Source organism: Priapulus caudatus, unplaced genomic scaffold (assembly GCF_000485595.1).
Source record: "Priapulus caudatus unplaced genomic scaffold, Priapulus_caudatus-5.0.1 Scaffold204, whole genome shotgun sequence".
Taxonomy (NCBI): Eukaryota; Metazoa; Priapulida; class Priapulimorpha; order Priapulimorphida; family Priapulidae; genus Priapulus; species Priapulus caudatus.
Genome location: NW_014577265.1, coordinates 297,675 through 309,359, shown reverse-complemented (window position 1 = coordinate 309,359; position 11,685 = coordinate 297,675). Strand labels below are relative to the sequence as shown.

The window sequence follows — 11,685 nt, the reverse complement described above, 5'->3', positions numbered from 1 at the left end:
AAGAGCAAGCACTGATGCATCAACTACAGGAGCAAGCACTGATGCATCAACTACAGGAGCAAGCACTGATGCATCAACTACAGGAGCAAGCACTGATGCATCAACTACAGGAGCAAGCACTGATGTTAATTGGCCAAGTGACTAAGGTATATATGCCATGCGAGAAACAAACTACATCGGTCATGATTACATTAGCAACATCATGCAAATTCCAGCTCATTGTGCTGTGCGTGATAATACTCATGCCTGTATAGTAAAACCTCATACCCATCCACTTACGAGAGTTATTTAACACTAAAACAGCCAATAGGGCATGACTATGACAAGGAGGCTGGCATTCTGCATATTTTTATTCAGTCATTACGACTGACCTTCTCTGCTTCTTCATCTATTTAGATAATACCAAGAGCTAATAATACGAATATGGTAATATACTATAATATGGTAATATGGTAATACTAATATACTAATATGGTATAATACTAAGAGCTAATATGGTATTATTAGCTCTTGATAATACTATAAGTCCCCTAATCCATCCACTATAGCGATTGCACACGTTATGAATGTTAAAATGTTGAAGTGATAATGAAGAATTAGAAAATGCAAAGCAACTTTATGGATATAGTAGCACCACAGGTTTAAGAAGTAGTACTATTGTTACTGTATAAAAAATTATGGTATGTCTACTTTACATTTATCACCGATGGCTGAATCCCCTTTAATATGCTCCCTTTACAACGTATTGCCTAAATTGTCGCAGTTTGTTTAACGACACCCTTAGGCTTAGGCTGGAGATTAATGCCATTACTGGGAAATTCCAGCAACAGGCTGCGTATAGCTGAAATACACATTGCTACCGACCATTATACAGGAGATAATTTATAACTGTCTCAGTGTCAGTGACATTGCTGTGGTTGTCACTGACATCGTCTTTTTAAGATTGGAGAATATCATATAGTTACCAGAACTAGGTAATCTCCGTTTTAGCATAAGTATTAAAGTTACAGCCACTTTATTCATAATGCGATACGAAAATTTGCAAAATGTTATGTAATCATTCAAATGAATAAACAGGATTTTCTACCCAAAGGCTCCATTTCCTCTATTATATCACTCAACAGTCAAAATCAAGAGCTTATGATACCTAGAGTGTACAACGGAAAAACGGGAAAATAGTGCTATTTTACGACATGATTATTCTACTTTGCCTGCGAGTCTAGAATAATTTTATGGTATTGCATTAAGCAGAATTCTTTGCTCTCTAAAACAAGACCAACCGCTTGTTAATACGATACTCCTAGGCTGAGATATTGGCTCGTAAACTTCCCCTCCCACAGGCCTCACGGCGCCTCGAATCCACATCAGTCAGCAACCTACTCGCCGCTAAGGTTGCTTTGTGAGTTCGGTTTTTCCGCGATAACTTTATGAATGAACGATGTTTCGGTTATCATAGGTGACTTTCGGGGGCATCGCTATGCCCTTATCTCCCATTATCTTTCCTAGCACGGCTAATGCCCGTCATGATGGAGCCGGCAATGTTTTCTAAATTAAGTCTCAACAACGCAGCTCAGTTACTATATGGTGTAGTAAGAGTACCAAATTTGGGCATGTGACATCAATTATCAGCACTCCAAGTGGTGACGGAAACCGATAGCCAAAATGCTTATGGGCGAGTATAGGTTGCTGACTGATGTGGATTCGAGGCGCCGTGAGGCCTGTGGGAGGGGAAGTTTACGAGCCAATATCTCAGCCTAGGAGTATCGTATTGACAAGCGGTTGGTCTTGTTTTAGAGAGCAAAGAATTCTGCTTAATGCAATACTATAAAATTATTCTAGACTCGCAGGCAAAGTAGAATAATCATGTCGTGAAATAGCACTATTTTCCCGTTTTTCAGTTGTACACTCTAGGTATTATTAGCTCTTGTCATGTTCACGGATTGATGAGATGTAGTCATTTAGGCAGTGGTGTGATGTCCACATACGTGGCTTTGACGATACATTATTAAATCATAAATATAGTCAGTCATCCAATCCTGATAGAGCTCGATTCGATCTCTAATCAACACCACAATACAGTTATCTACATCAAGAGCAAGAGCTGCAACGACCTTTTTAATAAATTATTGCGTGGCCTATTCATGATTTAGTATGTTAATTTAGCAGTATTAATTTATTTTCGATGAAACTACCTAACCCTAACATCTTTCATTTCTGATCAAATTATGCATTTGGTTTTTATTTGTTAAAATCAAAAGCAATATAGATGCATATTTATTTTTCCAATTAACTCTTTCTTGCTAGCATGATATTATCAGGAGTTAATGAGACAAAGGAGTTTGACACGGATTTGGTACTGATTTCACTACATTTTTGTCATACGAGTTCGATGTGAATAAAAATACAAATGTATACAAACATAAGCTTCTTTTGTTCACTGGTCCTTATTCTATCTTCCGGTAGTATTACAAACTGCGTAGCTTCCTTCGTTTTGACATAAATCGTACTTTTGCATGACATGATTTTCACGTAATTTACCGTCGTGTGGCGAGGCCAAGCCGTAAATTCGCATACACAGCAACGGCAAGGAGGCGCGACAGGGATCGCGTCTCCCGTACGTTATCTCCCGAAGAAGTTTTTGTTCGGCTAACAAAGCCGAGTGATGACGACGTTAACTCTCGCCTTTATCACATACAGATGGTCATGATAAGTAAGGTGTAAACACATGCGTTTGCCTGCAATTGCATAGTAACAGTTGCTATGCAAAACACATGTGCGAAAAGCTACAAGCAACTGGAGCGTCAATTTACTCATAACGATTCATACACATCATTTCTCCGCAGGTGAAGTAGTTCAGATATTTTACCAGCGCAGCGTTTATTTAAAAGAACTGCGGGATTCAACCATAAAAACAAGGCATTCTAACTATAGTTTCAATGTAAAATAGTTTTAATTTTTAAACCAAGCATGGGTGTAACGTAACTTAATTTCTAAGCGCATTTTCTGCACTCGGCTAGACTACGGCCTAAAAGCCCTGCAGGCTGCCGCGCCTCCTTGCAGTTGCGGTGTATGCGAATTTACGGCTTGGCCTCGCCACACGACGGTAAATAACGTGAAAACCATGTTGCATGTTGTGCAAAAGTACGATTTATGTCAAAACGAAGGAAGCTACGCGGTTTGTAATACTACCGAAAGATAGAATAAGGACCAGTGAACAAAAGAAGCTCATGTTTGTATACATTTGTATTTTTATTCACATCGAACTCGTATGACAAAAATGTAGTGAAATCAGTACCAAATCCGTGTCAAACTCCTTCGTCTCATTAACTCGATCCTGATATTATTGATGCACTTGTGTAAGTCTTTTGTCTAAAGTATTTTACAAAAAAATATTTTGCTTTGGATCTTTACCCTTTCACGTAATTCTCTGGTTGACATACATAATCACAGTAAAAGCAATCTCACGTTCTGAGTAGGAATATTATTACTCAACCTGCACTCTAGTTAATCGCATCTGCCGATCACGTGGTAACAGTAATCCGACTCAGAACACATCCCGCGTGTTTACTATCACATTGTTCGCAGCCATGGCAATGATAAACTTACAGCGTCGGAAACTTCTGGATCAGAAGAGTCGGTTTCCGACTCGGAATCGGAGTAATCAGCGAGGTAGTATTCGTCCGGGTCGTGGTGGTGATGGGCGTCATACACGAACAACGCTCCGACAACATCCTGCAACGCGAGACAACAGCATACAACATTCATTACCTAATCCGTTATTCAATATTATTATTTAGTAGTAAGTTAAAATATTAGGGCAGAAATAATCTATCATCGATCTTTGTATTTAATAATTATCAATATCATAATAAGTGTTAAAGGAATAACAGGTCCATTGATTATGCAGTGTTGACGAATGCTAGAGTAACTGGCACCTTGTGTAGTTAATAAGTACATTACCTTATAGCCAAACGCGTATTAGTTTGTCCAATATCACTGCTGGTTACTAAGAAATGTCTAATTGAAATCCGCAATCCAAAAATCAGCTGTTTACAGTTTCAAACCGCTGCCGGCGAAGAGGGTGTGATACAGATTTATAGTGCACCGGACATTTTCGCACGCATGCTCGCCCGTACGCAATGCTATCATCAGTGATTTCGTAAACATGGACGCTCGTGATAAGGAACTTTTTGTCAGGGCTGTCCACGTGCGTCCGTGATTAGTACGTGTGTTTTACTCTATTTTCATGTTTAGTCCATGGCCGTGGTTACACCGCTGACACCTCCGTTTCATCTGCCGTCCAAAACATACGGGCCACACAAATATTTACGTCATCGCTTGACTCCTGGATGACATTTACGGCACGTAAATGATACGTTGATACATATCAACTAATGATTTCAAGTCTTGTTTGTAATGTAACCAGCAGTGATATTGGACAAACTAATACGCGTTTGGCTATAAGGTAATGTACTTATTAACTAAACAAGGTGCTAGCTACTCTAGCATTCGTCAACATTGCATAATCAATGGACCTATTATTCTTTTAAGTTAGTGTTCAAAAACACTAGGCCATGTACGTTGCATGGGAGGAATCGCTGGTATACAACCATGTTAAGATATTTACTTTTACAAATTATTAATTGGCTGCCCTGTAAATTAATTACATTTCTACGAGGTGTGCCTACATACACGACAGCCATGCGATCTATCCACAATAACGGAAGTAGTGACTAAGAAGCATATTACACAGCTATAAATCAATCTTCGCACTATGATATTCCCATGTTCTGTGACTTAGCCAAGAAGTTATAAACCTTATAACAGCCCATACGAGTCCAGACCATGTCAACGTAACTAACAACTAAGAAGATCCAGTACTAGACTAAAAATTCGTGTGAACCTCAGGGAGATTTTCTACGAGCCGTACGCACACATACAAGTCGTTCACGCATAACCATGGATACGAGGAGTGAGAGTCGTGAGGCTACGAACCTCCGAACAGTCAGAATCGGTCGTGACGTCATCTGACACGCTGACGTCACTACACGACGACTCCAGTTCGTACTCTATTGAGAAACAATCGTCGTCGTGGTTACCGACGTCTTCGTCGTCCCAGTATAGAGTTGATACGGTGATCTGACTGCCGTCTGCTTCACTCTCTATCACTGCTGTCTCATATCCCTGCAATCAACCCGTGACAATGATTATCTCACACTCACTGCTTCACTCTCTATCATAACCCGTGACAATGATTATCTCACACTCACTGCTTCACTCTCTATCACTGCTGTCTCATATCCCTGCAATCAACCCGTGACAATGATTATCTCACCCTCGCTGCTTCCATGCAAGTATTGCAGTTATGTCACCCGCACGAACACTAGAAAATCACATCATTTCTACACTGAAGTGTCAAGAAGATGTGTGGTATATAAATACCATACCCTTACAATGAAAGGCTGCATCCCTGGCAGTCAACACATTAACCCTTTTAAAAATTTCGATTTTTGAAAAAAAAAGTTGTGGCTCTTAAGTTGAACCCCGACAATTAAATGAATGACACGAAATGAATGAATACATGCACAAAAACATGGTTTTGCAATTAACTCGAGGAGACGTGTGGTATGCGTTCACACACAGGTAGCAAAGTGTGCGATACCACACCTCACACACATCAAAGGTATGTCGTTATACCCACCTGCACACTCAGTACTTCGCTGTCGGACGTGTGAACTTGTACGTTGAAGTACCAGGGCATGCCGCCGCTGCTGCCATCATCGTCGCTGTGGTGCACTACACTGAGACTGGCGTGCTTCTTACTCTTGTTATCGCTGGATGAAGTTGAATGAGCGGGACTCTTCGACTTGTCTGCAAACACAAACGTTGGACAAGCTAAGTGCTCACTCTCACTGTCACAAGTTCAAACTGTCATCGTTACTTACGGAGGTCGTGGAAAGAGATAACCTGTGGGAATAAAGCTGTAGGAATTGGTTCTGTCACACGATAAACGTCAACAAGTTGTGGGATCATCGCATGTAAACTGTCACATGATGGTTACAAAACAGCGCAATCCTACCAATCAAACATGATTTTACGTCGCCACGTAAATCCTGCTGCATCTCACGACAACGCATCTCGTAAACCGTTACTAAACACTGGACCATCCTTCTCCGACCGGTTGTTGGGAAGCGCTAGAACAGCAAACTCGTGACAGCTCTACGCATGGTCCGACGACGCATCACGCCTCCCTCCTGTCCGCTAACACTCACCTGTGCGGATGTCACTGCAGTGCGTCGATTTCTCACCTAGTCGTGACAACCTGTCTCTGCTTCGGCTATGAAGCCATACACACACAGCAGTAGTAGCGAACTCGGCGACAGACTACGGACGAGTGAGTGGCAGACGAGCGTGGAGCGTGGCACCGCTCACTCACGGGGTTCTAACCCCCACCAGGTGGCAGCACTCTGCAGGCTACCAACCGCGCAGCTATCGGCGACGTGAGTTCGCGCGGTGGCAACTCTACGATCGTTCGGCGACCGACTCTATGACAAGACCACGCTTACCGACGTGCCACGGTCCTCCTCACTCACTATACGTACAACTATCAAGCGAACACCCCCCACCGTGATGTTTACTGCTCCCTGATAGAGTCACACCTCCTGCCACACAGGTCTACCGATCGTAGCGCCACCGCGCGTGCGTGACGATGCGTCACTCGTGCCACGCCCAGTGCCACGCCCAGCTCGCCCCTGCACCGCCCAGCCTCCGCTGCTACTGTTTTCCTCACCACTGCTCGTCCTCTTGCGTTTCGGAGGCTGGCTGTTGCCAACGAGATGAGAATCCGGGGATGGAGTCGGTTCAGCCTTGCTTTCCTTGGTACAGGCTGGGTCTACCACCAAGCTGGTGTGCCTAGCAACCAAACCCCTGCAAGGATGACACCAACAGTAAGAAGATGAGGAAAAATACAAATGTCAAGATAAAAACGCCAATTTAATGAGAGATTATTCGTGTAATTTGTTCACGATAACAGATGTCAACAACTTCGGCGTTCGGAGTGATACAATTTAAGGAATCACTTTTCATTTTCATATATATGCACATTTACATGTATAATAGATGTTTACATGACAAACCATATTATTAATGAGAGAAAATATGTAGCCAAATTACATTATTAGGAACATCTATCTATTCACGCATGCACACGCACGCATACTTGCACGCATGCACGAACGCACGCACGCACGCACACGCACACACATCAATGATGGGCATACATGACATCTTCGATGGTGAAGGATTTCACGCCGAACACTACGCTGAGGTCCTCATCGCAATAGATGATGCGTGGGTTGGACGGATCATAGAGCTGCTTGCCACCAATATACTCCTTAAGATGGTGGAAAAGCTGCAAGACAGAATACGTGCAAAGTTTGATCATAACAAACACTGTCAAACATGCTCAAAACTGTCTGTCATAACAAAATTCAGCAAATAAAATACTAACCCAGTAGAACTACAGCTAATAATAGCACCTACACACACCCGCTGTTTTTAATTATTTAACTGTTTTCTGTTTTGACTCTTTAAGCTAGTAATGTACTTTACTAATCCTGTTCAGATTTTAACTACAGGCAAATCTTTCGCAAACTTTAATCACATGTGAATAAACCAATCTGAAGGCAGATAAAATATTTTAGTCATCCTTGAAATGATAAAGGATTGCTAGATTTCAGATTTCATTATCGGTTTAGTTACTGTTTCCGTGCACCAATTTCAGTAATACCGTTAAGGGAAGCACAAAGCAATGACGAGAGAATTCATAGCAATGTTGGTCGACTGTTAAATGAACATTTTTATTTAATTTTTCAATTATATTAAACTTTAAAAAAACGCAAGAGCAGTGTTATCGCTTTTAAACAAAGTTCACATCTACAAAACATATCATGCTATATAAAGTAAAACGATATATAACAATTTCCCTCGCAGTGGTACTAGTTGGTACACGAACCGAACATGTTCCAACATGATTCAAGCTTACAAGGGGTTTTCTAACACACGCTAACGTATAAATAAAAAATACTTACGTGCGCATGCGCAACTCTGCGAAAGCGATCTGCAAGCTATTCCTTACAAGAACGCCTACGCTGACACGTCACTTTTATCGAAAATCACAATTACGAAGCAAAAATAACTGACAAAACCTTCGGAGCAGCTCTCTCTCACTCGGGGTGTACTCGTGACAGTGTGTGTGTTTATGGTGAGGACTAGTGCAGAAAGCGGTGTGTGCAAGTTTGAACATGCTCTGCATGTGTCATTCACTGCGTGTAATCAAGAAGAGAACAGCTGGGGGCAACGACCTGCTTTGCAAAACCTCACAGAAACGTACAAGACAATGAAGGCATGTGACATACAAAGTCTCACACACAACTTAATGCATATATATTCTCACTACATGGAAGTAACAAGCTGAACATGATATATATACCATATTAGGTATATATATATATTATATGTGTATACCAATGGCAGATACACAACCATTACTAATAAGATCTACTACTAACTATCTCAGCAATTATTAATGCTGTTCAAACTCACACAAAATATCTCTGAACACATGAACTCACATATATATATGATTAGGTTGTTTGTTTGTTGAAGGGTGTATGGTGCCGTATCTATGCGAAGACTTATATGTAGGTCATTGCAAACATGCAACAGTTGTCTGTATTTAATGTTATGAAACATTATTATTGCTCTAATTATTATAATTATTACTCGACTACTAACTTGCCTGGGATTATGTGCATGCCAACTATTCTGACTACGATATTATATTAGAGGAGCAAAGTTTTACTACTACTGCTCTGCAGTGATGCTCATTTATTACAAGAACAATTTGCTAACAATTTGCTACGGTTTGCTAACGGTTTGCTAACAATTTACAAGAACGGTTTGCTACAATGAATAAGGTATACATTCTATTACCAGTTATTCAGGATGGTTTTCGTGGAAAGTAACGCCCGTTTTCTTCTTTACATAACGGACGTATCAACTCATAATTAAGCATACATTTAGTACCTCTTTTCTGGTAAAAGTCAGCCCAGTTGCACCGGTCTTTTTCAAAATCTGCAGGAATTCAGTACTGGGCCGAAGCAGATAGTTCGTACACTGTAGTAGTGTTCCCTTTTTCAAGGATGACATGGGAGTCATGTGTAATTCGGGCATGGGACCTCACCTTGGCAGCAACAGATTGCTGGAGCGTTCTACAAATGAAATAATTAAAAATCAAATCAATACACACACAACTGTGGATCGGGTACAAAACCTAGTAACACGGTCATGATAATGATCATGGGGCACTGATGTGGTACCGTATAACTTTTGATACATGCTCTACACTAAATAATGAATGGTACTAAAATTAAAAACGTTTTCTAAACAATTACCCTAACTCTTAAAGTGTGTACCGCGAGTTTTTTGGCTCAGAAAAACGAAATATAGCAGATATAGTCTCACCTGACAGGCTGACAGTGGAAATATCACTGATTATACCAACATTCAAAACACCAAGATTTTATGCAGTTATAGCATAGAAATTTTTTTTCGAAATAAACAATAAATTTTTCCGAGTAGTGACACTCAAAAATTACAAATGGCGTCTCAAACAAGCGAACATAATTAAAACAAAAGGGCGTGCAATTCTGTTTAATAAATATTATTGAGTTTTTATGTCAATAATTCAGAGCACTTTCTGTCATTGTCATTCCCCTTGGTACTATCTGACTGGCAATCCACAAGCTTCTCTAATAACAGACTTTACGTGGCATTAGTACTACACTGCTGTTTACGCTAGTACTATGAGCGGCTGTGTTTACACTCTGATCTGATTTCTACGGTGCGTGGTATGCATTGCTGCACCGTGATAGATGTCTCGCGCTACCACGAGAAAATTCGAGAGATGGCAACGGTAAACAGAAAGAGAACACAAAATTTTAATCGTGCATGATTTCATTGGATTTGGTGAATACGAAGGTTCTAAGACATTTTATCGTTACTCTAGACAATTGCTGTTACTCAAGCATTAACGGTAGGTATCATGAAAGTGGGGAAAACACTAGAAAATTCTCGCGGTACACACTTTAACCTAACCTAAAAACAACGATGCCCAGGGAATGAATCTAACGATAATTCGGTGCAGCAAATACGTTGGAAGTTATGCGGTAACCCAATGTAGGGTAAATCTAGCGCAACTTCCTTATGTTGTAAAGAATCAACCCGGTACGCTCAGTGACAGGGACTTTTGTAGTAAGTTTATAGCCTAAAGTTACGCTTTAGGGTTACCGTATAGCTGGCAACAAGCATCATTTCATAACTGCACTGCTGACCTGCGGTGTTGCACCACTCTTGTTGGGTTACATTATTGTATCCTTTAGCGGTATGTTCGCTTGTCATGAAGATAAGATACTGGGATAATTCAAACTGTTCTGAATTAAGTATTCATCCAGCTATACATAATACAGCCATGCCGATTGTAATTTATTTTGATGCACTTACAATTTTCATGTGCCGTAACTATCACAGGCACTTGGAACGTCTCAATAAAAAAATAATAATAAACACGAAATGTATTTACTACCAAAGTCTTAATGTTTCTCTACTCTATTTCGCCTATAATCACCTGTAAATGCCGGTCAAATGCTCATCTGCAACACACAAGTACACCGCACGCCCGCGCTGTGCACAAACAACATGAATTTAAGAGAGAATTCTCATATATCTGTTATAGATATTTCTCATATAGATCTATAGATTATCTATAGATATCTATAGATAGATAGATAGAGAATTCTCATATCTCTCTTAGTTATTCATGTTGTTTGTGCACAGCGCGGGCGTGCGGTATACTTGTGTGTTTCAGATGAGCATTTGACGGGCATTTACAGGTGATTATAGGCGAAATAGAGTAGAAAACAGGGTTATCCAAGCTTTGAAAATATAGGATGGGGGGTGCTACTCACTGCTAGGGGGGTACGGGGGCATGCCCCCCGCAAAATTTTTGAATTGTAGAAGCTCTGAGATGCAATCTGGGACACTGTGTGTAAATTTGAAGCACTGCATGTGGGGTGAAAATGTTTGTTTTGCATGGGCAAGGCCATCGGAAAATTCAAAATAATTAATGGAATAAAAATACCAAAATGTAGGGGTGAACTTGCTGGTTTGCTGGTTCCAAATCGAGTTCACCTCTCATAAATAAATATAAAAAAATTTGTCACCATTGACAATGGCAGGAGTGGTCGGTAAAGTGTACCAGTCTACTCTACCTCGTGTTAGACCAGGGGTGTCAAACATACGGCCCGCGGGCCGGATCCGGCCCGCGAGATGATTTGATCAGGCCCGCGACATGTAGAGCATAAATCTCTGAGTATGTCAAAAAAAAAAAATGATTTTGTTGGCATAGGTGAGCGAACGTTGCAATAGGATCTCGTATAGTCTCGTAATTAGTGAATGAGTACTGTTATTAGTCGTTACACATTGTTTCACGTTAACTTGTCTGACTCCATTCATGTTCACGTGTTTCTACGATGCTCACCAAAGAAAATAAGCGTTCATACGGCATCACATGGTGTAAGTCCTTCTATTGCTTGTTACACGCAATTAATATCATTTACACGCAAT

The 11,685-nt window shown here is 40.7% G+C and overlaps 1 protein-coding gene across 1 annotated transcript in view; it reads right to left on the bottom strand.

Moving 5' to 3' along the window:
- The window catches only part of LOC106807260 (E3 ubiquitin-protein ligase Mdm2-like), a 22,652-nt gene that overhangs the window by 6,784 nt on the left and 4,183 nt on the right, over window positions 1-11,685 (bottom strand). The window contains exons 2-7 of the mRNA XM_014809556.1: window positions 9,088-9,272; window positions 7,281-7,411; window positions 6,791-6,927; window positions 5,702-5,871; window positions 4,996-5,184; window positions 3,607-3,732 (exon numbers count right to left, since the gene is read on the bottom strand). Coding sequence (XP_014665042.1) covers window positions 3,607-3,732; window positions 4,996-5,184; window positions 5,702-5,871; window positions 6,791-6,927; window positions 7,281-7,411; window positions 9,088-9,234 — 900 coding nt within the window. The 5' untranslated portion in view covers window positions 9,235-9,272. The remainder of the gene's footprint in view (window positions 1-3,606; window positions 3,733-4,995; window positions 5,185-5,701; window positions 5,872-6,790; window positions 6,928-7,280; window positions 7,412-9,087; window positions 9,273-11,685) is intronic.